We start from the raw sequence: 27,984 nt of genomic DNA on the forward strand, positions 1-27,984 counted from the left end.
CGAAGGCAAAGAAATCTGAAGGACGGTTGGGTCGAAAGAAGAGTGGCCTAATTTCTAGAAATAAGTCTTGTGCTCAGTTTGGAGAACGATATTCGAAGAAGAACACGGATAAGCTGGAGAACCTCTGGAGAAGGGCAACTTGTATAGGGCCTACCATATATATGTGGACTCATTGAAGGGATTGGGGTGCTTAAAAACCTGTAGAAGAGAAAGCTAGAGGATGGAGAGGATGCGGGACATGATAGTGATCTTGAAATAGTTGAAGGTCTGCCAAGGAGAAGAGGGATCTAACTTGTTCTGTTTTTGTCCTCAGAAAGCAGAGGTAGGTCACCGGTGGAAGCTACAAAGAGGTCAACTTAGATTTGATGTCAGTAAAAACTACCTAACAAGTAGAGCTGTCCCAAAGTAGAGTGGGCTGCCTCCAATGGGGCTGGGCTTGCCCTCACTGGAAGTTTTCAGGTAAACAAAGGTCCCATTCCCAATTGTCAGGCAGGTTGGAGAGGAAAGTTATTTTCCACTGTAGATTGTGTTAGACATCCACTGGAAGTCTAGCTTGAAATTCTGGGATCCTACGATTCTTGGTAGTTGGATTAGATAAATGTTAGGATAAATTAGAAATTTATATCAAAACACACCATGTTTTAATGAAAGAAATTAATATCCACACATTTGCACATCTGTACAATTTGGGGGTGAAATATAATTTTAAGCTGTTTACAAATAACATTTAATGCTTCAAATATTACATACTATTGATATTACATTTCTAGCAGAAATAAATATATTGCACTTAAAAAGAAACTCCTTAAATGTTATGTCATAGTGTTAGGCTTATAATTTATTTTTTTCATAAAACATTTCCCATGCCCTACCCCCCATACACACACTTCATTACATGGTGACTGTTCCCACACAATTAATTAAATGACAAATGAACACAGCAAACAGCAGAAGTGGGGGTAATACATTCTCTTGAATGGGCAGCATCCAGTTTATACCTTTCTGTGAAAATAAATCTTCCTTTAGATTTCTGAGAGTCAAAAGAAAGCTACTATATTATTCAAGTGTGCCAGAGGTGAAATACAACCAGATGTATTTCTTGTCCAGATACTATCTAGATAGAATTCAAAGTTGAAAAAAAAGTGTGTTGACTTGGCAACCATTCCCTTAGATAATAGCAACAGTTTTTAAGGAAAGGGTATCGGGTGGCAGGGAGGGGTAGAGCAGAAAGTCACATTTACCTGCCCACCAAATAAATATAGAGGAAGTTTTAGACTTTGAGCATGCTGAAGAAAGACATAGAACTATTTTCTAAATGATAACAAGAAGGACTTGTTCTGATGACTCCTGTCTACCATATTGCTAAAGGATTTTCTATCCTCCAGTTTTTTAGCCTTTCTTTTTCTTCCCTACCCTAGTAAACCCCAAATACTTGCTTTTGAAAAGAAGAGGATGAACATTTCTAATTGTTGTTGAACATGATGGTGATATCTGAAATAATTCCCTGGGCTAAGCCTGTGGGTTAAATAGCCGGATGCCCGCAACATTTCTTCAAATGGCTAAGAGAACAGCATTGTGGCTATGATTGATTGACCTCCAGGGGGGATTCTGACTTCCGTGGCATCTGGACCACATAGGCAGGGAAGAGAAGGAAACTACTGAGGTATCTCCAGAAGGCTTTGCAACCCCTGTGGTACAACCCTTTACACAATCATTTCAATACCACAGTGATTTGTACCATAAATGGTTTTTAAACTTCCTATCCAATGGCCTCCTTAATAGGGAGGCTGGTGGGCCACTCAGATATCCAACCCTGTCTCTTTCATCCATCTTTTCAGGAACCAATAAACTACCACTGTCAGGATGGGGGCTGGAAAATTTCTAAAGAGCAATATCTAGGAGCTGTCAACCTAAACTTACTGAACTAACTTACTCTCTCCTTCCCTTCCAGCTTCCTTTCCTCCTCTTTCTCCCTTTCTCTGTCTCTGTCTCTCTGTCTCTATCTCTGTCTCTCTCTCTTTCTCTCTCTCCCTCCCCCTCCTCTCTCTCTCTCTCTCTCTCTCTCTCTCTCTCTCTATCTATCTATCTCTCTCTCTCTCCCTCTCTCTCTCTCTCTCTCTGTCTCTCTCTCTCTGTTTCTCTCTCTCTGTCTCTCTCTCTCTCTCTCTCTCTATCTATCTATCTCTCTCTCTCCCTCTCTCTCTCTCTCTCTCTCTCTCTGTTTCTCTCTCTCTGTCTCTGTCTCTGTCTCTCTCTCTCTCTCTCTCTCTCTCTCTCTCTCTCTCTCTCTCTCTCTCTCTCTCTCTCTCCTTTTTGTCTCTATTTCTTCTTCTGTCTTCCTCTTTTATCTTCCCCTCTCCTCTCTTGTCTTTAAACAAAAACTACAATGAAAATGGGCTTAGAGGTGTCCGCAATACAGGTATAAAGGTCATTATTTTTGGGTCCCTCTATTTTAGAACTTTGCCATTGCACAACCTATGGGATAACAAGTTTGCCAAGCAAATGAATAGGATAAACAATATGGTAAATAGAGTCTTCAAAACTATTTGACAGAAGATATTATAGACAGGTATTTGTAGAATCATTAGGCAATAAAAAAAAGTGTCGCTATCTCTATCTAGTACCTCCCTCACAGGGCTGTGAAGCTCCAGTGAGATGGTGTATGTAAAATGCTTTGTAAACCACATAAACTAAACAAAGGGTGAGCCATTTTTACTGTTAGCTGTATGACCTTGGATCAATCATTAGTCACGTACTCTCTCTAAACCACAGCTCCCTTTTCTAAGAAGGGGATATAATGGGGGTTTTTTTGGCACTCCCTACCTGGCAGGGTCCTGGTGAAAAGAGGGCTAAATAAATATGAGCTATTATCGAAAAATTAGCTGTTCATTGCTGTTTCCATATACATATTTCAATTCAGCCATTTAGTAAGTATTTATTAAGTGCCCACTATGTGCAAAGCTCTGTATTTTTAAAAGAACTGCATTTTAAAAATTAAAACACCCAAATGTAGACTTTAAAAAACACTGATTCATACCAGGCTTCCTCTTATTATTCCAAAGTAGTGGGTAGCCCTGCTAATATCTTCTGTGCTAAAGGCATGGAAATTTTAGGTTATAGATTCCTAGCATGTTGAGAAAAACACTTGGAACCCCCAAAGGGGATGGGGTTCTCTGTAAGGGCCTGTGTCCAGGAGAGGATAGCTGCTGGCAATCTGGGCTCCCAGTCTCGTTTTTTCCTTCCTCTTGTTTAAAGAGTCCTAAAAGGGTTTTTAAAAGGCAAATGTAAATCCTGTTTCCCAAAGAACAGACTTTAAGCTGCTGGTTTCTGACCTGCTAATTTGCCCTGATTCCATGATAAAACACTGAAGACGTGAGTTTAGGAACCATTTCTGTGGAAGGGGGCATTTCACAAAGACCCACAAACCTGTGAGTAACGTGTCGATTTGTGAAGCACCCCAGTCGGGCTACGAGAATCCTGCCCGTTTCTCTGAAAAGCACATGGCTGGACGGGCATTCCGTACAAGTAATTCAGAAACCAACAAGCTAGGAGAGCATTAGAGAGAGTGGAATCTTCATTGGACGTGTGTCTACTTCAGGCAATATTGAGAAGAGATATTGACAACGCTACGAGCTAGTAAGACCTTCCTTCATTATGGAGGTTTCATTTATAGGCTCAACACAAATACCTTCAAAATAAGTCAAGGCTTGGTCTACAGCGTGTTTGTTGGAAGCCATTGAAACCGTCCAAGGGTCTCTGCATAGCTCTGAGGAGCAGAGACTTCTCAAAAGCCTGGCTTAAACAGTGACTCTTTCTCAGTAACTAATCTTAGAAACACAGTGGAGAAATGCAGGTGTGACATTCCATCATGGTCTTATTATCATGCAGGCGGACTATATAGCATGGTGCCAGGGATGTAGAGATGGTCTTTAACTCTGGAAACCTGGGGTTCAAATCCTGCCTCAAACATGGTCTAGCTATGTGATGGACAACTCTCCAAACCTCAGTTTCCTCCTCTGGAGAGTGGGGTGGTTGAGTTAGATCATCTCTAAAGTTCCTTTGATACTAAATTTGGGGTCTTGTCATATGTTCTCAGAGGCTGGCATAGATCCTGGGAGGCATTCGGATTTGGAGAGCACAAAGTTGATGAAGCTGTGGGCCTTGAGGCAATGAATACATGGCACCCCCCCAAATATGCCTCTATTATCAGCTGCCACATTGGAGGTATTATTAATGTCACGTGCATCATGTGATCTCTTTGCCTGCAAGAATGCTGATGAACAGGATCACATAAAACCCCCCAATTAACAATGCCATCAATAACAGATGTTTATATGCTGCCCAAAATGCAGACATCAGCATGTTTTTGTTCTATACCTGAAACTCAAGACATCCACAAAGTCAGAAATGGATGTTCAGATACAAGTTACTCAGGCATATTAGATTGATTCACCTACTATGATACGGTTATTATAAACACTGTAAGAAGGAATGAAAGACAGCCTTGGAACCAAGAAGGCCAAGTCCCATCTCTAATACATACTTGCTGGACAAGAATTACCTTGGACAAGTCATTGCTCACAGTATGGTTTTCCTTACTTTTAGATGAGGAAACTCTGTAGACTAAGGCAATCACAGGTCATGTCTCCATCCTTAGCCTACGAGAAACTATAGGTAGCATGGATGGATTCTGAACTCCTTGGTTTGCCAATTACTTGCTTCATGAGTTAGATATAACTCTTCTAGATAAGAATAAGGCTGGGGATTCAGGGGATGAAGAGGAAGAGAAGAAGAAAGTTCAAAGTGAACCTTGAGAATCTTACAATCAAATAAAGATATAATAAAAATCTTTAGAAATCTACGGTGTTTGGGGTACGAGTTCAATAAACCATGACTAAATCTGGCACTAGGGCATCTCCCCCAAGGGTGCCCATCACTCATAAATGGTGCTAACAAACCTGGGCATTGGGGAACATCTGCTTGATACAGGAGCTGACCTTCAGGAGATGGAGATGGGAATTTTGTCCAGTCTGACCTTGAGACTTGGGCATCACTGGCAGAGTTATCCTTCCAGAGCAAGTTCAAAGTCTCTAGTGATGAGCGAAACAAATCCTCTGATACTGCCTGAAACTGTGGGTTTTAAAGTGCTCACCAATACGTCTATATGCAGGATTTTTTCTTTTTTTTTAGAGAACCCCACTCCTGAAAACAAAGCTTCTGGGCGGTCAGGGTGTGATATCTACAGTCTCTTACTTGAGAAAGATTTCGCGAAGCATTTTCCTATACACAAATGGCAAGAGGCCAAGAGAAAAGGGGAGGACTGTGGAGCTGGGAGGGAAGTCAGGATGAAGGGGAGCTAGGTGTGGATGGTTCTGGCCTATCAGTATTACAAAAGGATGCTTGGAAATAACTACCGCATAGTCATGAACAAAAAAGACACCCGTCTTTTAGGGTTGCTTTCTCAGCAAACTAATGCTAAGGGAAACTAAACATGCTCAAGCTACCACATTACAAATACTTCAGTAATGACGCCTGTTATTTACAGGGAGAGATGGTATTGTATGAGTACAACCTACGGTATTGCCTCTTGTGAAGTTCTTCACACCTGTGAAAAAACAGAACGGAATCCTCTCCGCCTTGGATCTGTCCATGACTGCATCCACGTAGCATTTATACTCATGTGTAATGTATGATGCACTACATTTTCTCCGAATGTTCCGGATGGGCATTACTAAGTCAAAAGTTAGCCCTTCTACAGATGGCTGCTGGCCCACAGTGAGTGCATTGTGTTAACCGTTGATGGGATTAGGGGTCCATCTCTCCTCTTGAATGGTTCCATGCCTCCATGGAGAGTCTCCCATTCGTCACCACATCCCCACCCTACATCTTCATTCCAAGTTTGCCTATTCTACATCCAGGTTGCCCTCTTCTTGGGCCAGTCATACAAATGGTGTCATCACTGTAGAGGAGTGGCGCAGTCCCTGGATGGCAGCATAAGGCCCCTGTTGAAAGTAATGGTGGTATCTGGGCATGTGGAAGGAAGGGAACGTGGGCCCACTTCCCGGCATGGAGGTAGCGATGGCAGATGGGGCAAGAGGCATCCCAAGGCGGCTATATGGGGGCAGAGATCCCTGGATGGGGTGAGGGATGGATGTGGCGATGGAGGCAGTGCTGGTACCCAAGGCAGTCAGAGACTGGGGGTGCTGGAATCCAGGAAAACTGGAAGAAGAGGATACCCAGGAGCTGAGTGACAAATTGTCAGATGCAGTAAAAGCTGATCCTGTGAACAAAAAAGCATATCAATTAATTAGAACCTGCATTTCAGGATGCAAATCAGGGACTGGATAGCCCATCGCAATTACCTGAAGCAGTGACCCTACGGAGTGTACTTTAAGGGGCTCAGCTGAAACTGGCCAGTAAGTGTTACAGGATGGTCCTCATAAGCAACTACAGACTTGAATGAGTTCATGTCATTGGGGAAAGAGACTCATTTTTGGTCCAAAAAATGTAATCCAATTCAGGAAATGTTTTTTATGTGCCTGCTCCAAGCAGGGCTCTGGCAATACTAAGACAGAAACAAAACAGTCTCCGGTCATAGGGAGCTTACATTCTACTGAGGGGAGAGCAGGGTATGCATCTCACAACATGGAATTACAAAGCATTATAAAGCCATATTATTGATTAAATGGAGACGTGTATCTCATGTGGATGGTCAGTCCATGTCCAGAAAGCAACTGAGTCATGCTAAGATTTAGGAACTCTAAGCAGTGGACATGGACCTTCATCTTTTCCAATCTTCATGAGCAAATCCAAGGATGTAATCTGACCAGTATGGCCTAATGATCATAAACGTCACCTTCAACAAAGTGGCCCAGTGGTCAGAGTCACTGAGACTAATTACCAATAGACCCCCTCTGAGTCCCTCATATGTAGGATTATAGGTTGTAAAGCTGGGAGGAATCTTAGTGGCATCTAACTAGCTCAGCCTCCTCATTTAAATTTGAGGAAACCGAAGTTCAGGGAGTTGAGTTACCTTGCCCAGGACCATTCAAGTGGTGAACAGGAGCACAATGAATCTTTTTGGGACATCATCATTCCATGGATGCCAGCCTTTATGCCCCCTGCAAAACTAACTGGTTTGAAGTTCCATTTGAGTTCAAATGCAACATGGCTGTCATCTAGAAACTACATAAATGGCAGTTTTATGTCCTGAACAAAGGAGAATTTGTCAGATAACCCCATGCCCTGAACTGGTCAGACCGCAACTGGGCACTCTGGTCATTTCTTTCAGTCAAGGATGTTGCCAAACATGAATGTGCTCCAAATAGGATAACCAGGAGGGGTGAAAAGTCTGGAAAATACATTCTATAATGTGAGATGTTTAGCCTGGTGGGGAAAAAAGAAAACTCTGGCACATGGCAAAGGTTGGCTATATAATTCCAGGTTGTTCTCTAAGACAAGGTGCAGGTGAATTATTCATCTGTTTTAGTGGAGGACATTCTCTAGGATGATGAAATCATACATCCATCTAAACAAAAACCAAAAAGGAATGTATAGCGAGAGAGAGTATATGATGGCTCCTGTGGCATAGTGGACAGAGTACTGGGTCCAGAGCCAAGGAGGCCTGGGTTCAAATCCTAACTAAGACACTTACTGGCTATATGACCCTGGGCAAATCATTTCACTCACTAAGCCTCTGTTTTCTCTGTTACCAAAGAGGTATGAAGGGGAATTCTTTATTCCCTTTGTCTATTTTGAGTTAACACTTGGTTAACACTAACTTAAGTATCCCTACTTAGTACCTTACCAGACTGTGAAGTATAAATCAGACTTTCTTCTAGTACCCCTACTTAATACCTCACCAGACACTAGGTAAGAGTATTGGCAAGGCATAAAGTGAGTAACAACTCAATCAGTCAGGAAATTGTGAATACTTTTGATAAGAGTTTACACCTCCAGAGGATGATAAGTGGATTCCCACAGGACACTGCCCACCCTGGGCTGTGCTAGATAATTTTAAAGCTGTGATTGGCCCCTGTGAAGAGGGGAAGGGACAAGAAGTCACTATAAAAGCCCTGAATTTCTGGGGCTAGAGGTCGGCTTTAGGAATTGTCCTTAACAGGTCATTGTCTTCAGCTCAAACTGCCTCTTGGAGGGAATTTGGATGAGTGAATAGCTGGCTTTCCTTTCCCGACTTCTGGAGAGAGATTAATTCTGGTTGAGGGTTAACAAGTTGTGCCAGGCCGAGTCTGGAGCAATATTTAGTGTGATAGGCTAAATATCTTCTCTACCCTCTTTTTGTATTTCTCAACTTTCACCTTCTCCACTTATTTTGTAAATAAAAACTATTGAAAGTCAGTTTGGCTTGAGCTATAATGTTTTAAATCGGCGACCACCATATTATTTATAATTTTCACATATTTTAGTCAAACCCTTAATTTTAATTCCCTACAGAGGTCTATTCTTATTCTAAATACATACACCTATAGAGTTGTCATGTAAAAGAAGTATTTCCCCTTCTCTGGATAGCTCCAAGGAGAAGATGGTTCTAAGAACAATAGATAAAATTATAGGAAGGCAGATTTTGGTTCCATACAAGGAAGAATTTCCCAACAATTAGAGCTATTCAGTATTGTTCTCTTTGAAGGTGGTGAGTTCTCCATCACTGGAAATTATTAAGAAGAGGCTACAAGATTTCTTTGGGGGGCTATGACAGAAATAATTTCTTCAGTGAGTGAGAGGTCACCTTCCATGCTAAGATTTTATAAATGGGACTAAAGAATCATGGATATAGAAACATTGGAGGCTTTTGTCTTCAGGCCCTTCATTTTACCAAAAAAGAACTGGCACCAAGAGAGAGGAAAGGTCTTAGCCAGAGTCAGTCACACCACTAATAAGTATCTGAAATGGGATCCTTTGGCATGGGAGAAGAGAGAGAAGGAATAAGCATCTATATAAAGCACCTACCAAAATACTTTACAAATATCTCATTTGATCCTCACAACAATGCTGAGAGGGAGATGCTATTATTATCCTTATTTTACAGTTGAGGAAACTGAGGCAGACAAAGTTTAAATGGAATTGCCCAGGATCACATGACTAGTAAGTGTCCAAGGCTGGATATGAGAGATCTAACAACTATGGGATTACCTGAAGACATAGAATATTTAATTTAACATTACAGAATCCCAGTGGTTCTGAATGTGAAAGGACACCCTATGGTCATCCACTCCAACCTATACCTCAAAGGGGTCCTTTTATAATATACCTGACAATGGGCCATCCAGACTTTGGGGCAATGTGTCTCGTTTTCTCCAGAAGCACTTCAAGACATCTGAGCTTGTTAGGGAGGTTTTCCTAACATTAAGTGTAAACTTACCTTATTTTTCCTCAAAGTTCTGTCCCTTTAGGTTAAGTCAAAGAAGTCTATCCTTTCTTCCACTTGACCACTCTCCAAATACTCGAAAATGATTGTCATGCCCCTCTCTGATTTTTCTCAAGCACTGGGGCCAGCCTTAAATCAACTATCCTGTCTTTGTCACCCCCTTTTCTTTGGTCCCCTCTTTAAATGTTTCTTTCAGATCCACAGAGATCTCTGTTTTATGTATCCCTTACAGATGCAGCCATGTAGGAGTCAGGGGAACTTTGCAGTGCCACTCTGGGCACACTATAGCAATGCTACAAGTAACAATGTGTATTTGTACAAAGCACTATGGGAAAGTGCTTTCCAGTTGTTTTTTTTTTTCACCTTATTGACTTAAATCTCTACAAAGCAAGTAGATCAGATATAATTCCTGATTTGCAGGTAGATCTTAAGGAACATTTATTCTCTTTATTCCCAAGCCACTGCTTTTTCCCACTGGATCACAAAACTAAATTGAGTCCCTAGGCTTCGTAAAAGGTAAATTAATAATAACGATCCATATTTTAGAGGTCCTTAAAGCTTGCAAAGTCCTGTTCTCACAACAACCTCATAAGATACTCAATACAGTCATTATTATTTTTTGTTTTACAAATTAGAAAACTGAGACTTAAAGAAGTTAAGTTCATGGTCACCCAGGCAGTGCAGGATTTGAACACAGGTTTCCTCACTGAATGGCCAACACTCTATTCTACCTCTCTGTCTGTCTCCGGTTTAAGGCTTATTATTTGTTTTCAAGGACAGCACCATTCTGTTTTTGACTGTCAATATGAGGAGTTGGACCCTATAAAGTCCCTGGAATAAGCCTCTAGTATCCTGGTAGGAATACTTTGCTTAAAATTTATATTAATACCACCCTTACAATCTTATGCTCCACCACATTAATGACAATCCTTTTTTATAAAGTAAAAGCGGCAATGTCCTCAAACCACATTAAAGATCAATTTTTTTTTTCCCTGATACAACTGCCTAAATCTATTCCCTGATTACAAAATATGACCTTTCTCCTCTTGAGAACAATCCTATATCCATCAGATTATCTGGCCTCTGATGTCTCTTACCTCTATTTTGTGCTGTCTGGCTCTCATCTCCCAGGACATCCTCTTCTCCTCCATAGGTACGGATAGGCGATCGGGCATAGGAATGCTTCTGAATCAGACTCTCAACACTCTCCCTGCATTAGAATAAAAACATTAATGATGTTGTTCAGTTGTGCCCAATTCTTTTCAACCCCACAGACCATGTTGTCCATGGAGTTTTCTTGGCAAAAACACTAAAGTGGTTTGCCATTTCTTTCTATGATGGATTAAAAGAAACCAACATTAAGTGACCTGTCCATGGTCCCATAGCTAGTATCTGAGGCTCGATTTGAATTCAGATCTTCCTGATACTAAGCCCACTGTTCTATCCACTGAGCAATCTAACTTCCTCTTTAACACAGTAATAATAATAATAATAACAATAACAATTTTCATTCACAAAATTCAACACAAAATTTAATACAAAATTCAACAACAACCACAAATATTCATATAGATTTACTATGTGCCAGGCACTGTGCTAAGTACTTTATAATTATCTTATTTGATCCTTAAAAAGATCCTAGGAAATAAGTATCATGATAATCCCCATTTTAGAGCTGAAGAAACTGAGACAAAGCAAAGTTAAGTGATTTGCTTAGCCTCACATAGAAAGTGTCTAAAATAGATTTGAACTTAGGTCTTCCTGACTGCAGATCTGGCTCTCTAGATACTGATCTACCTACACTGTCTCCAATGTAGTAGTAGTATAGTAGTAGTAGTAGTAGTAGTAGTAGTAGTAGTAGTAGTAGTAGTAGTAGTGGTGGTAGTAGTAGTAGTGGTAGTAATAGTAGTAGTAGTAGTAGTAATAGTAGTAGTAGTAGTAGTAGTAGTAGTGGTGGTGGTAGTAATAGTAGTAGTAGTAATAGTGGTAGTAATAGTATTAATAGTAGTAGTAGTGGTGGTGGTGGTGGTGGTAGTAATAGTAATAGTGGTAGTAGTAGTAATAGTAGTGGTAGTAGTAATAGTCATAGTAGTAGTGATAGTAGTAGTAGTAATAGTGGTAGTAACAGTAATAGTAGTAGTAGTAGTAATAGTAGTGGTGGTAGTAGTAGTAGTAGTAGTAGTAGTAGTAGTAGTAGGCAATAGCCTTTATGAATACTTTGTCAAGTTGTGCTTATTATCTCATCTGCTCCTGACTACAGTTTTACAAGGAAGGTGCTGTTCTGATCTCCGTTAGGTAAATAGATAAGCCCTTGGCTGCCTAGCGAGTCAGTGTCAGAGGTGGCTTTGCACCCAAGTCTTCCTCATTCCAGGGCCAGCAGAGTCTCATGATGCCATCGCGCTTCTCAGCTGATATCATGAGCATCCTGAAAATGATTTGGTGACTCATTGACAAGCTTATAGATGAATGAATAGATTTTTAAAAAAATATTTTCCCAGATGAAACATGACTGGAAATTGAGTCTTAAAGTGACATTGTCTCATAGATGCCTTACTAATAAAATAGATATCTTAGTAACAAAATAGCGGGCATGTATAGAATGCTTTAAATACAGAGAAGTTCCTCATGGTAACTCTTCAAGGGGGGAGGTAATGAAAGCAGGGATTGTTTCATCCCCTATCTTGACATCCCCAGGACTTAACTAGTAAATTCCTGGCACATAGAAGGCACTAAGTAAATGCTTGTTGATTGATTGATTGATTGATTGATTGATTGAGGAAATTAAATGACTTGCCCACGGTCATGCAGCTAGATAGAGTTAGAACCAGGATCTAAATCTAAATGCTCAGACTTCTGAGACAGATGCTCTTTCTTTACATCATACTGCCTTGTTAGAAGCTGCATCCTTGATTAATGGACATTTAGGGATCTGTAAGGCTACAAATGAGCCATAAGAAATCTTAGAATCTTGTATCAGGGAATCTGGTCCAAGAGCATCCCAGAAGATGTACAAAGGACAATAGAGAATGATTTTTAGAGAATTTGGGCAGGCAAGTTAGGGTAAAAATGGCCCAGCCTATAAACCCAAGTGTGAAGGCTGATCTGAAGAACTGTCATTTTTACCCACCACTGGGCACCCCCTCAACAGGGCTGGAAATGAGCAATCGAGGTATGTGTGTGCAAGCCTTGTCTGGCTATGATCACAGCTTTGCTCATCCATGTCCTTCAGCATTCCCCTGCTTCTTTACATTTAGAGTTTTACAGTGCCATCATATTCCCTATGGGTCATTCTTTCTAGACCAAATCCCTTTCCCTGACTGCCACTCCCCTTCATGTGTCACCCACATTTATTAGAATTCTTGAGGGCAGGGGTTGGATTTGAATTCTCAGCACTTAGCACAGAGCCTGGTAGGTAATAAGCACTTTCATTCATTCATTTGTTCATTCCTACTTGTGTTCTTATGTAGAGATGTTGTGAGAAAAGGGAGCATAAGGCAGTCAAATGATTTCTCTATAAGAGGACTCAAGTCAATCATAATATTAAATGGCACTTCTATGGCACCTTGCATACACTGTCTTATAGGTGTTTCACAATAGCCTTTCAAAGAAGGTACTATTCATATCCTTATCCCCATTTAAAAAAAAAGAGGAAACTGAGGTTACAAGGCATGATGTGGCTTTCCAGGGCCAGGCAGTGGAGAGACTCTGGAATCAGAGGACCTGTGTTCAAAATCCTCTTCGAACACTTACTGCATAGGTGACTCTGGGCAAGTCTAACAACTCTTCTTTAAAAAAAAAAAACAAAAAAAAACCCTTAGGTCTGTATTCCAAAGAGATTTCAAAAATGGGAAAGCACCCGCTTGTACAAAAATATTGATAGCTGCTCTTCTTGTGGTGGCAAAAAGTTGGAAATTGAGAGGGTGCCTATCCATTGGGGAGTGGCTGAACAACTTGTGGTACACATTGGTGATAGAATACTATGGTGCTATGCGGAATGATGACCAGGATAGTTTCAGAAAGAGCTGGAAAGACCTACATTAACTGACGCAGAGTGAAATAAAAGCAGAACCAGGAAAACACTGTACATGGTTACAGCAATAGTGTGGGATGATCACATGTGAGAGACTTTGCTACAATCAGCAATGCAATGATCCAGAACAATTCTGAGGGACTTACAGCAAAGAATGCTGCCCACATCTAGAGAAAGAACTGTGGGAGCAGAAATGCAGATGAAAGCATGTGATGTTTTACTTTTTTGTTTGGGTATATATTTGGGGGTTTTAGTTTTGAAAGATTATTCACTTATAAAAACAAACAATATGGACTTTAAAAAAGAAGAAAATACCACAGTTGTCCCTTAAAGAAACCCCTAAATCTTAAAACAAAAACACTTTCTTTAGGTTTAGAATTGATACTAGATATCATTTCCTAGATACTATTTTTAAGGGAAATTAGAAACCCAGTAACCCAAAACCTAAAAAGAATTCAGCAAGTAAACAAAATAACAGAGGGACACCCCACATGAAACCCAAGCCACTTTGTGCGAGACATTTAAATGGAAGTACAGCCAACAAATGAACAAGTAACAGAAAAACAAGAAATGGTGTTTGCTTTTGCCCAATCTGGCCTCTGCCTGCAGTTCTCCCTCCTCTATACTATTTTTCTGTCTCATTTAATTTGTAGTTGGTGTGCGTCCTGCTCTGGGTCTGCCAATATGACTTTCCGTAGTTCCTCCGTCTTTCAGTATTCCCCCTGCTTCTTTACATTTAGTGTTTTACAGTTTCATCATATTCCAAAAAGGGCAATAAGGTGGCAGGGTGGAAAGAGTACCAGGCCTGGAGCAAAATCCAGCTTCAGACACATACTTGCTGCAGGACTCTGGGTAAATAATTTAATTCTGTTTGCCTCAGTTTCCTCATCTGTAAAATGAGCAAGAAAAGGAAATGGCAAACCACTTGAGCATCTTTACCAAAAAACAAAACAAAACCCTAATGGGGTCCTGAAGAATTGGACACAATTAAAAAGCAACTGAACCACAACACTAATAAAATAATAATAGCTAGCATTTATATAGCACTGTAAGATTTGCAGCGTTTTATGTTTTTTATCTCATTTGATCCTTATGATAACCCTGGGAGGGGCGGTATTATTGTCCCCAATTTATAGAGCAGAAAACTGAGGCAAATAAAAACTAAATGACTTATATAATTAGTACAATTAGCATCTGGGAATGGATTTGTACTTGTCTTTCTGACTCCAGGTTCAGTGCTCTACCTGCTGTGCCCTTGGATATGTATATTTTATGCACGTCTATGTGCGTATACATGTAATCACACGTACACATATGGATCAATTTAGTTATTTAATTAGTGTTCAACTCTTTGTGACACAATTTAGGGTTTTCTTGGCAAAAATACTGGCGTGATTTGCCATTTCCTTCTCCAGTTCATTTGACATATGGGGAAACTGAGGCAAACAGGGTTAAATGACTAGCCCAGGGTCACACAGCGATTTGAACTCAGAAAGAGGAATCTTCCTGACTCCAGGCCAGGTATACTATGTGCTGCCCCACCTCTCTGCCTCTATATGTATGCATATGCCCAGACTAATATTCTATCCCTACAAATCACTGCCTACCTCTAATTATGTATATATGCGTGTGCGTAACACAGTAGCTCTGTCACTCTAAACATCTACTAGATCATCTATGGGTGGTACTCTGCCCTGGCAGAGGGATTGCCCCACTGGCAGATATCATTCAGAGAAGAAATCCCAGCAACTCTGAATATCCACACAAGATTCTAGGACATGGCTGTGTCCTACTTCAGTCATTTTCTGATTGTCGCCTTTTTGAGGGAGGCTTCTGATATTTTGATATTACAAATAAAGTAGCTATGGATAGTCTTCTCTCTTCAAGTCTCCAGTAACACCTTTTCACCCAGCCCTCTCAACTAACGTCTTCATATTTTAATTTTTAAAAAGGGAAGACATTCATCAGGAGAGCTCTCTTCTCATCTCCCAACCCTTTGACATGCCTCGACCTTTCCTCCTTTCCTCCAGTATCTGCTAAAAGGCTGGTCCCTTTTTGGCCAAGATGTCAAACTCAAATGGAACTGGCCATGCATCAGAATTCCTGCAAATCAACTTAAAAAACCACATATGAACATTATCTATGTTCTATTTTATTTTTGTTTTGCTATTTCCCAGTTCTACATTTGGGAGTCTCGTGAGCCTCTGCTCCAGATGCCCCCTTGCCCCCCATCCTGCCTACCTTCTCCAGCAATCTGCCCCCTTACCTCTAAGGTAAAACACAATTTTCTGTGATTGCCATTTAAAGCTCTTAATAAACCGACCCCTTCCTAACGCTGCCATGCTCTTCCATATTCCTCCTTTCCAAACACCATATTGGCACCTCCACTGTTCCACATGCTCAGCATTCCATCTCCTTTTGGATTGGCCATTCATGCATGGAGGCCACCTCTTTTGACCTCCTTCTCCTAGAACTCTTGTCTTCCTTCAGAAAGCAGCTCAGTCATTATCTTCTACTTGAAGCCTTTCCTGATCCCCCTGTACCCCTGGCACCCTCACAAGGCTGGCTGCTCCCCAAATTACCTTGTATTTATTCTGTATCTATTACCCTTCACACACAGTGGCCCCTCCCTATTAGAATATAAACTCCATGAAGCCAGAGACCGTTGAGTTTCACCGTTGTCTTTGTATCCCCAGCACCTGGCACAAAGGATGCTCTCATGGTTTGCTGATTGATGAACTAATTGGGGTAAAGTTCTAGAGCAGAATTACCAGCTCTCAAAGACTGCAATAAATCTCGTCATCCTTCCTCTATTACGACATGACCCTTTTCTTACCTACATAGCAGGTGTGCTAAAATCAGCATGGCACAGAGATAGTACAGTCCCTGGCTAAGGAAGACGCACAGATTCCTGGCACGTTCCATATCTTGAGGATAAGAGCGTCCATGAAGCATTAAATCCATACAGAAAAGATGAGAAGGGACATAGATGAGCAGAGCAGTACAGATCCCGTAGGCTGTTCTGAATTTAATATATGTTTAAAACAGAAGTTCTCTGCTTCAGAAATCACCTTCCTTTTTTGTTCTTTGTATGCTGGAATGCTCATATTTATTGTTTTGTTAAGCTCATAAGAGGAGGCGGCTAAGTGGCTCAGTGGATTGAGGATTGGACTTGAAGTCCCGAGTTCAAATTTGAACTCGGACACTAGCTATGTGATCCTGAACAATTCATTTCACCTCTATTTACATTAATCTACTGGACAACGAAAATGGCAAACCAAACCACTCCAGTATGTTTGCTAAGAAATCCTAGGGTCCACCATGGAGTCACAGAGAATCAGAGACAACTGAACAACCACAAAATTTATTTTTTTTTATTTTTTAAATTTTTTACCAGCTTATACTTTCATTAGCCCTATTCTTGGGTTCTATTTCCCCACAGCCCCATCACTGATCATTGGAATTCTGTCATTTTTTTTTGTTTGAAGTTTGCAGTCAATTTTGTCTACACTGTCTTGATTTTCATTCCTCTAATTACCAGAGAATTTGCGGATCTTTACATGGTTTTATTGAAGGCATTGCTGTATAGTGGATAGAAAGCTGGCCTTGAAACCAGGAAGCCTCTAGCTGTACAATTCACTTTGCCTAGTGATGCTCTGGGTAACTCTCTCAGACTAGGAAGATGTTGATCTGCATTGATGGAAGAAGCTTCCTTCCCTGGGCATCCACTATAAGAACAGGTCCAATCCTCTCAAAGGTTATCTGGCCTAATTCTTTTTATTATTTCTCCATTGGGAGAAATTAATCCTAAATATGTATAAAACATATATACATCTAGATTACACACGTGCCTATATATTCTGAACATCTGTCCTTTAGTCAAAATGTTTATGTCAATTCCCTTTCCTATTAGTTCCTTTTATTTTTGTCCAAGATAATTACTTTTTGTTGTGCCAAATCATTTTATCTTTGTATAATCAAGTCAATCTATTTTGTCCTCAGTAATTTCTTCCATTTGGTTGATTGATAAAAATGTTTCTCATTTCCTTAGTTGAGACAAATCTATTCTTCCTTTTCCTTCCAGTCTTTTGAAAAGTTTTTTTTTTTAATTTTATATTTAGATCATTGATCCAGTTAGAATTATTGTGGTGGTTGAGTAGGTCTTTTTTTTTTTTTTGCCAAGAAGTCTATTCAGTCTATTGTGATTCGTCCAAATCCAATAGGCCAAACGCAGTATGGTACAGCTTTTCCAACAATTTTATCGAATATGGATTCTGTAGCCTAATGTTTTTAGACATGAGCTTATCAGACAATAGTCAAATCCACCAGGTTCTGTTTCTTTCCCACTTCCTGGATCTATTTCTTTATGTTTTATAGTACAGACAGGTTTTATAATGATCACTTTATGGCATCTTTTAAAATCTGGAAGGGCAGAGTCTCTTTTTCACAGTTCTTAATATTCTTATACATTTATCTTTCCATGTAAATTGTTATGGCTTTATCTAATTAGATGAAATAGCCTATTGGCATTTTGATTGCCATTGCATTAACTTTCTAAATTAGGATGGAAAGTATTGGCATTTTAACTATATTTTCTAGACATATCTATGAGCAAGGGCTATCCCCTCCATTTATTTGTCTGGTTTTTCCTTGAGTTCCATCAAAATGATTTTGAGGTTGTCTCTATATGTGTATAATTATTATGCATATGCACATATTGTGTGTATAATTATTATACATATATATTGTACATGCATGTATAATGTATGCATATGTATAATATCTGTATAATATATACTGTATACATACATGTATGTGTGTATGTGTGTGTATGTATGTATGTATGTGTATATATATATATATATATATATATATATATATATATATATAATGTAGCTTTATGAAGAATGGTTCAGTGAGGAAAAGCTGTGGATTTGGAGTTGGAGGACCTGGATTCGAATGCTATTTCTGACTCTTGGGTAACGTTTGACCAATTTTCTTATTTCTCTGAGCTTTAGTTATCTCAGTTGTGAAAGGGGTAGGGATGGAAAGGAATAAGCAGTTATATGGAGTCTACTGTGCTTTTTTGAAAGTATTATCTCACTTGAGCCTCATATCAACGCTGTAAGGTAAGTGCTATTATAATGTCCATTTTCCAGTTGAGGAAACTGAGGCACACTGAGGTTAAGTGACTTGTCCACAGTCATACAACTAGTAAGTGTGTGAGGCTGGATTTGAACTCAGGTCTACCTTCATTCTAGGTCCAGTATTCTATCCACTGAGTCACTTAGTTCCCTCCTTTCTTTCCAAACCCTGTCTTTTTTACATAGTGCAAACAAAATTTTAACACAGCCCTGGGAAAACAAGGGAGATACCAGCTAATGAAGCTTTTCTTTGATTATGGATTTCTTTTTCTATGGGTGTATATACACTAAAAGCAGCTGTTGTAAGAGATAAACTTATTAGATTAAATATATAGCCCTTCTTTAATACAGTGAGTCCATAAAAATGGGTAGACGAAAGGTTAAGCTAGCAAGCCTTGTTAAAACAAATATTTTATCCTTCATTAGAAAGAACTAAGGAAATTAATAAGAGATTAGTTTAAACAAAGATTAAGACTTGACAATGGAACCATAAATTAAACTCTAATGAAGTTGCCACTTTCTTTAGTTTGGCCCTAAGCCCAAACACATGTATATTTCCATCCAAGTCAGCTGATGGATTCATTACAGCAAGTCCTCTCTGGGAGCCTCCACCAGGCAATGCCATTCTGATTCCATGACACACGACCAGCAGAATGTCATGAGGTGACATTCACGTGAACAGGTGTGAGAGAATGAGGAAGGTCTGGGGTATCCGGGAGACTTTGGCTTCTCCCAGAATGACAGAAGCTCAGTGCTGCAAAGGACCTCTCTGACTCTCTAGTAGTGATCTACTACTGAAAACGAATCCCTCTACAACATCTATCAACAAGTGGATAGCAAATCTCTGCTGGAAGACCATTAATATGCCTCTAATTGTCAGGCAAGTGTTCCTTCCATCCAATAGAAATTTGCCTTTCTGCAAATTCTTCCCATTGGTTTCTGGGAAAGAAAGTCAACTGAGCTGATATGTTGACTTACTAAATCAGCTGCCTACTCTACTCAAACTGTTAATTGGTCTGACCTGTGGATAAGGGAACAATGAGGTCAGAAGAGCATTTATTTTGGATTCTGGGTGCATCGTTTAGAAAGGGGAAAAAAGCCAGTTGGGGTAACTCCCTTGTTTTTATAGATGAGGAAGCTGAGGCTCCAGGAAATGAAGTCACTTGCCTCAGTCACACAGGTAAGTGGTCAAACTGGAATTGAACCCAAGTTTTCTGGCTTCAGATCCAGTCCTCTTTCCCCTATAGCCCACTAAGTCAGGAAAAAATGGTGGCTTTGTCAAATCCCTGGATGTTCTAATCCTGGTCTGCCTCTCACTAGCTCCCTGATCTTGGGAAGTCTCTGATCCTCTCGAATTAAATGGATTCTGCAAAATAAGAGGGCTCAACGTTTGCGGATAAAGACCCAGAGAACTGGGGTGACTTCCTCAGCATCACACAAGGCTAGTCTTTTAGAAACCCGCCCAGCCATGGTGGGTCATTGGGAAAGATTCTGGCAAGCACAATAATCATCACAACAAGGAGAGCAGAGTGGGTGTCTTATACATGGCCGTCCTGTGATTCCAGCCCACACCTTCTCAGTCCATCAATTGATATCTGAGTACCTATAATGTGCTAGAGACAGAGATAAGCACTAACCTTCTGATGCAAATTTCTGGTGGACTTTCTACTCCACCCTCTAATTTGTTATTAACTCTAAAATGAAACAAATTACACTTTTAAGAGAAAAAATAAAATTAATGATTTCCCTACATGTAGCAACTTTGAAATTTGGTTTGAGGGACTCAGATGCTAGGGGTGGGGCCATCAAAAGACCCAGGGCTCCTTGAAACAATACACAGACAGATCCCCAGAAAATCATTTTGCAAATAGCGCCATCAATCACTGCCATAGCAAACATTTCCCTTTCCTACAAAAAAGCCATTATATCCATTTTGTCCTGGGTAGAACGCTGGCATCATTACTTATGCGAGTCTCCTGGAAAAATAGAGTATCTAATCAAAGTGATTTACTTGCGTCATTCTAACTGGATGTGGACTGAAAGCAATGGTAGTCCCTACATAGAGGATGTTATAATCAAATGATTGCCTTTTAAGTGATTGAAAACAGCGGGCGTATCGGGACCATCTACTTGAAGACTTTATGAAGAAAAGGCAGGCCATGTTGTTTATGTCCTCCTCAACCCCTTTAGGAAGCAAAACGAGGAGTGCAAAGAATTTGTCTAAGGCCACCCACATGTCTGTTGTTCAACTAGTGACCCTGTTGGCAAGGCAACATGGCTCTCTAAAGCAGGTTATTCTGAAAATTCATCCCCTTCTAATCTCAGGAGTTTAGCTGTCAGAGTTCATCCCTCCTGCCATTTTTGGTGCAGTCCTGCCTGACTCTTTGTGGCCCCTTTGGGAGATTTCTTGGCAAAGATATGAGAGTAGTTTGTCATTTCCTTCTCCAGCTCATTTTACGGAAGAGGAAACCAAGGCAAATAAGACTAAGTGACTAACCCAGGGTCACACCACTACATACTGGGGCTAAGGTCTTTAAAGGGCTTGTTGCAAAGCATTGAAGAATTGGAATTCAAAGAATCAAAAACAAGGGCAACAGAAATCAGGCAGTAATCATCTTCTCACAGCCCTGGTTTGCAACTGGTGGGATAATGGCAAAACCATCTCTCCTGGCCTCACTTTCTCTATCTGTAAAATGAGAGGTTTAGACTCTGGTTCCCTTCTAGCTTTAACCCTACATGCTAATGAAGATCACCAAGAAGAAGGACTAGAGTTACACATTTGGGGAAAAAATAGATGGAATGAATTGACTCTGATTCACTATCCCAGAGTTTGGCTGGTGAAATCTCCCCCTCAAGGTTCTAGAGATATCTCTGAGGAGTTCAGGCCATCTCCTCTCCAAAGCTATAAACTTGAGTCCCCAATGGATATGCTCTTCCTACTAGAGGCAGCTAGGTAGCCCAGAAGACAGAGCATCAACCTTGACATCAAAAAGACCTGAGTTCAAATCCATCCTCAGATACTTACTAATTATGCGTTACCCTAGGAAAGTCATTTAGCCTTTGAATTTAGGCATTGCAGAAATCCCTGTAAAAGGCCAGAGAGGCTCCTCCAAAAGGCAGAGAACCATTTGAATTCTTTAATCTCTTTAGCACTGTTTGCCATGATTTGAGATTAAGGTGTTTTGTTTTTTTTTTTTAATTCAAAATGGGAGTGAATTCTATCTTTTTTCTGCCTTTCAAAATTTAGTAAAGCAAAGTTCTCTCATCTCCAAAGTCCTGGATGGTGAATTTCTTATTTTTATTTTCTTTGTCACAACCAAGAATAACAGGACACTTACAATACTAAAGGTCATAGGATCACAGATCTCGAGCTGGAAGAAGCCCAGAGGTAACTGAATCCAATCTTCTTTTTTTTTACAGGTGGGGAAACTGAGGCCCCCAGGTTTTTATGACTTGCTGAATCACATAGCTAGTAAGTATCTTGGGAACGAAATCCAGGTCCCCCTAATTCCAAGTCCAGTGCTTTATATAATAGTCCAGTGAAGATATTTCTAAGATGTTTATCATAATTCCTTGCATACAGTAAGTATAAAATAAGTGCTTGTTTCCTTCTTTCCTTCCTATCTCTCCACTAGGTTGCATCTCAAAAAATAAATAAAAAGTTAATGCTTAGGTAAGCACTTTGTGTACATTATCTCATGTACTGCTCCCACCAGCCCAGTGAGATCGATTATGATTGTTATTCTCAACTGAGGTCAAAGGATTTGTCTAAACGTCCAATAAGTGTCTGAGGTTGGATTTGAACTCGATTTTCTTACTCTAAGTCCTATATTCTGCCCACTTTGTCACCAAGATGCCAGCTCCTTTTCAAAGTCTATCAACGCTTCCTTTTATTTCAAAGAACTTAAGTAGTCCTTTGAATTTCGGCAAGATTGATCTGACCAGTCAACAATAACCATTCCCATCTGTAAATGGCTATACCGGCCTTGACAATACGGACTATTTATATTTAAGACAGAACAAGATTTGGTGAAAAGGTTAAGGGGGGAGGGAATTAAGAGAGGAATAAAAACAGGGTAGTTAACAACATTTATCTTCATTATAGTAATAATTACAGCACTGTAGCATTTGCAGAGGATTTTCTGCACTGTTTTTATGTGGACATCATGCCAAGTCAGTGATCTAGGCATTATGGGCATTATTCCGCATTTTACAGATGAGAAGATGGAGACTCAGAAGTTGAGTGACTTGCCCACAGTCACACAGCTAGTCAGTGTCAGAAGTAAGATCTGAATTTGGGTCTTTGTGAGCCCAAGTTCAGAGTATTTTCCACAAAATTCCCTTTTCTGCATCTCTGGAGTAATATTCTAAAACAAATCTGTAGGACTACAAAGACTCTAATGGAAGAACATGCACAGTGAAAAGGGACACAAGAAGTTGGTTTGTAATGCTTTCTATTCAAATTTGGCTCTGTCCTTATGATTTAAATCTGTAAGATACTGAAACTTGTCTCTGGAAATGGGGAAAACTCTTCATCAGTCTATTCTTCCAAAGACAAAAGGTTCAAAACTTTAAATAACCCTTGAAATAAGGATGCTCAACCAATGATTTCAGAGTCTCATTTTCCAATGCCCCAAGCTCTTGGGAACAGTGAGACATAAGGGAACAAGCATTTTATTTAGTGCCTGCTATGTGCCAGGCACTGTGCTATGCGAAACTGAAATCCTCATAACAACTTTATAAAGTAGGAGCTTTTCTTCCCTCCATTTTACAGATAAGGAAACTAAGGCAGAGATTAAGTAACTTACCCCAGGTCATACAGGTGGTAAGTATCTGAGACTGGATTTGAACTCAGGCTTTCTTGACTTCAGATCCAGCACTCCATCCACTACATCACTTAACTGTCTATTAGTATCAATAATTGTTTCTATGGTTGTCCCCTATTTGCCGAAATAAAATTAATTTTAATTTAATTTTTTAGAAGTTCTGTTTCTGAGCTGCGAAATCCTTACAGCATGGATTTGGATAAATTACTCAATGCAGTAAAGTTTCATTAATTTAGACTACGTCAATCTAGCTGTGAGCACACTCATTGTCTACACAACTCAGTTAATGTTCAGTCACGGTGATCATAGACTGAAATTCAGAAGGGATTTTTGTGGCTATCAGCTGTGACCCCTCATTTTTGCAGAAACTGAAGCCAAAAGTCATAAAGTAATTCACTCAAGGTCACATAGATCATCAATAGCAGACAGGATTCCAACCCAGGACCTCTGGCTAAATTCAGGTCTCTTTCTATTACACCCTACACTCATCTCTTGTCTTAATTAGTATTGTTATCTAACCTTTCACATGTTTACGTTTCATCTCAACCACACTGTAAATTCACAAAGGATATAAAAGCTTTAGGATCTGTTATTTTGTGTTGCCCACAGTGCCTAGGACAGTGCTATGCATATAGTTAGTGCTCAAATAATCACTGAAAACTTTGGATAGCTGTTAAACTGGGTTAAATTTTCACCCACACATATTTGAGACCAAGGCTGTGTCTGCACAAGCAGAATCAAACTCAGTGAAATGACATTTTGGTTAGATAATTCATCAAGTTCTAATCATCATCATCATCGTCATCATCATCATCATCATCATCATCATCATCATCATCATTATTTCATGGGAGAAAGAAATGGACAAAAGTCTCAACTCCTAATATGCTGAAATTTCCTGAAAGAAAGCCGAGCTGTGTCTGTCTGGGGGAGAAAGGTCAAGTTGGTAGAAAACATCTAATGGAAAAGAAAAAAATGAAAAACATACTCAGCGCTGTACTTCTTCATCAATTTAGACCATAATGACTAACGAGCTTCTTTATAGATGACTCCTTGTCACAGTATAAATCAAAAGATTTATGCAGATAATATTGTGAATTACTAGAAGATAAATCAATATTTGCTGTTGTCTGACTCTTCCTCCAAAAACATAACGAAGAAAGGCAGCTGATAAAACATATTTGAGTGTTTTAAAGTCATCCGTTCCTTTCTGCTAAGACCTGACAAGATACTGCATGAGTCTTTTTTAAAAAGAAAAATAATTTCGACTTAAATCATTTAAAAAAGCTTTCAGACTTGACTTTATTCTTATGAAATTCGTCGTCTCCTAATAACTCACATTTGGATGATGCTTTATGGCCACAAAGTGCTTGCCATACGTTATCTCCCAGGCTCCTGCCAACAGCCCTATGAGACAGCTAATCGTGTCCGTGCTATTATTCCCATTGTCCAGCAACAGAAACAGAGGTTCAGGGAGGTCATTTGGCCAAAGTCACAGAGCTAAGCAGTGGTAAACGATGGATGCCAAGGGCGATTAGACTTTCCACTACGACACGCTTGGCTTCTGACTGGTCCTGCTTTTTCTTTTCGAGGAAGCTGCCTCATTTTGACGTTTTCAATTATAGTGAGCAACTTAGGGCAACACGATGAATTTCTTGACCCCCAAACTTCATCTTCTAGACGTAGAAAAATGGAGGCGGGATTTTGTAAATTTAAAGGGCGGTCATATTGCCCGAATCCTTCAAGCATCGGGCATTTTGTCAACAGGGTGCTCCCTCTGCGCGTGCAGATTGCACCCCCTCTATAACGTAGGAGTAGCTTTGGAAAGTTACTGGGACTAAACGATTTATCCTACTGTGCCAACCTGGTGTTGGACTTCTCTGAACCTAGCAAGTCCAGTCTTAACAAAAGCTATTCAGTCAGAGGCAAGTAGGTGGCTCAGTGGTTAGAGAGCTGGATCTAGAGACAGAAGACATGGATGCAAATCTGACCTCAGATACTTCTTAGCTGTGTGACCCTGGACAAGTCACTTAACTCCACCTTTGCCTAGCCTGTACCGCCCTTCTGCCATAGAACCAAAAACTAGTATTGATGCTGAGGCAGAAGGGAAGGGTTAAAAAAAAAAAGAGCATTCAGTTCTTCACTAGGACAATACTGCTTATTTCTAAAACAAGACTTTACAGTCTCCAGTTCCCTTCAAACCTTAATTTAGGCATTCCTGGGCATTTCTGACACCTCTAATCATAAGTCCTCTCTTCCAGGAACTACTTTGTTTTCACTTTGTCCATATTTTGAGTTACCTTTTGTTCTGTCCTCCCAACCCCCAATAGAATGTCAGTTCCTAAAGGGGAGATCTTTTCATTTGGGGCTTTATTCCTATTGCCTAGAATAATAATGATGATGGTGAGAGCTAGCATTTATATAGTACTTTAAGGTACATAAAGCGCTTCACATATGTAATCATATTTGATCTTCTCAACAATTCTGGAAGGCAGGTGTTATTGTGTCCATTTTACAGATGAAGAAACTGAGGCAGACTGAGACTAAGTGCCTTGCCCAGGGTTTCACAGCAAGTAAGTGTCTGAGGTAGGATTTGAACTCAGATCTTCCTGATTCCAGGTCCAGCGCTCTATCCACTATACCACAAGTAGATGATTAGTAAGTGTTATTGGATTGCAATTAGAAACAAAGTGGCTCCCACTGGATTGGGGAATGAGTGAGTAAATTGTGGCACATGACTGCATTGGGATACTATCATACTGTAAGATACAATGAAGAGGAAGGATTCATGGAAACTTGAAAAGATTCAGAAGAACTGATGCAGAGGGAAATGAACAGAGTCAAGAAAATATTTTGTATGCAGACCACAGAAAAGTAAAGGAAAACAATGCTTAACGATTTCAGAACTCCACTGAGCACAAGGACCCATCATGACTTCGGAAAACCAATGAGGAAGCATTCCTCTGACTGTGTGGCAGAGTGCTGATGGACTGGGGGTGCAAAGGAGACATACATTCTCGTGCATGATCACTGTGTTTGTTTTACTTGACTCCATGGATTTCTTTTCTTTTTTAAACCCTTACCTTCCAATCTTGAAATCAATACTGTATATTGATACCAAAGCAGAGGAGCTGAGGGCTAGGCAATGGGGTTTAAGGGACTTGCCTGGGATCACACAGCTAGGAAGAATTTGAACCCATGACTTCCTGTCTCCAGGACTGGCTCCCAATCCACTGAGCCACCAAGCTGCCCTGTCATCCCTATTTTTATTTATTTATTTATTTATTTATTCATTCATTCATTCATTTATTTATTTATTTATTTATTTATTTATTTATTTATTTATTTATTTGTTTGTTTATTTATTTATTTGTTTGTTTATTTATTTATTTATTTAAACCCTTAGCTTCCATCTTGAAGTATTGGCTCCAAGGCAGAAGAGTGGTAAGGGCTAGGCAATGGGGGTTAAGTGACTTGCCCAGGGTCACACAGCTGGGAAGTGTCTGAGGCCAGATTTGAACCTAGGACCTCCCATCTCTACGCCTGGCTTTCAATCCACTGAGCTATCCAGCTGCCCCCTCATTGCTATTTTTAAAGAAATATCAGAGAATAGACTCTCTAAACTATAGAACATAATAATACATGCAATATATTATATGTAATATAATAAAATGTTTTTAAGAAGGAAAAAATAAACTACAGAACAATGGGTTTGATTTTGATTCTGGGCAAAAGTCTAGAAGACATTATTATAGAGATGGTGGCTAAATGTTGAGAAAAGGACGACATGTATTAAAAGTCAATATGGTCTCCTTTGAGTAGGATGTGGAAGGCTATCCTCATTTCCCTTTTTTCATCAGGTGTCTAGACTCATCCCTAGACTTAGCTAAGGCATTCGATGGTCTTCCATTGTATCGTTGTAAACAAGATGGAGAGATGTGAGCTGCCTGGTAGTGGTATGAAGTGGATTTGGAATTTGCCTAATGTCTGCACCCAACTGAAGGAAGGTTTCTAAGGAAGTATCTCAGGGATTTTCCTTGACCCACGCATGGTGTTTAATGTTTTTATTAATGGCCTGAAGAAGACCACAGCCCATATGCTTGGGGCCAAAGTTGATAGGAGAGTAAATCTATTAAACATCAAATTCACAGCCCAAGAAAATCTTGACAGTCTAAAATAATGGGCCAAACTACACAAGATTAATAGGATAAGTGCAAACTTTCCACATTTGGGTTCAAAAACTCAACAGTACCAAAATTAGATGAGGGAAGTTTGTCTGAAAAAAGAGGAAGAAAAAGAGGTCTAGTAGACTAGGATTTCAAAATGGACCAACAAGTAACAGAGCAGCCAGAAGCCTGCTCTGACGTTACATTGAGATGAAGAGCACAAGGAAGGTGATAGGTGAAAGGTAAGAACAACCTTTCGCTTTGGGTAAGATGATAAAGGAGGACGAGACCCCACGATTTTAGTGCAGACTGGGAGGAATAGAAGCTAGGAACTTGGGAAGTTTCAGAATCACCTTTCACCGCACTGCTGGGTTGCCTTGCTATGAGATGCTGTGGACCTAATTCAAGAGAAATGGCTGTGTTAGGAAAAAAC

The 27,984-nt window shown here is 40.0% G+C and overlaps 1 protein-coding gene across 1 annotated transcript in view; it reads right to left on the reverse strand.

Annotated features, from left to right (window-relative positions):
- Positions 1–618: 618 nt before the first annotated feature.
- TBX20 (T-box transcription factor 20) overlaps positions 619–27,984 on the reverse strand; it is a 59,726-nt gene continuing 32,360 nt past the window's right edge. The window contains exons 4-5 of the mRNA XM_056804275.1: positions 10,483–10,595; positions 619–6,280 (exon numbers count right to left, since the gene is read on the reverse strand). Coding sequence (XP_056660253.1) covers positions 5,940–6,280; positions 10,483–10,595 — 454 coding nt within the window. The 3' untranslated portion in view covers positions 619–5,939. The remainder of the gene's footprint in view (positions 6,281–10,482; positions 10,596–27,984) is intronic.

This window comes from Monodelphis domestica, chromosome 7, assembly GCF_027887165.1.
Source record: "Monodelphis domestica isolate mMonDom1 chromosome 7, mMonDom1.pri, whole genome shotgun sequence".
Classification (NCBI taxonomy): Eukaryota; Metazoa; Chordata; class Mammalia; order Didelphimorphia; family Didelphidae; genus Monodelphis; species Monodelphis domestica.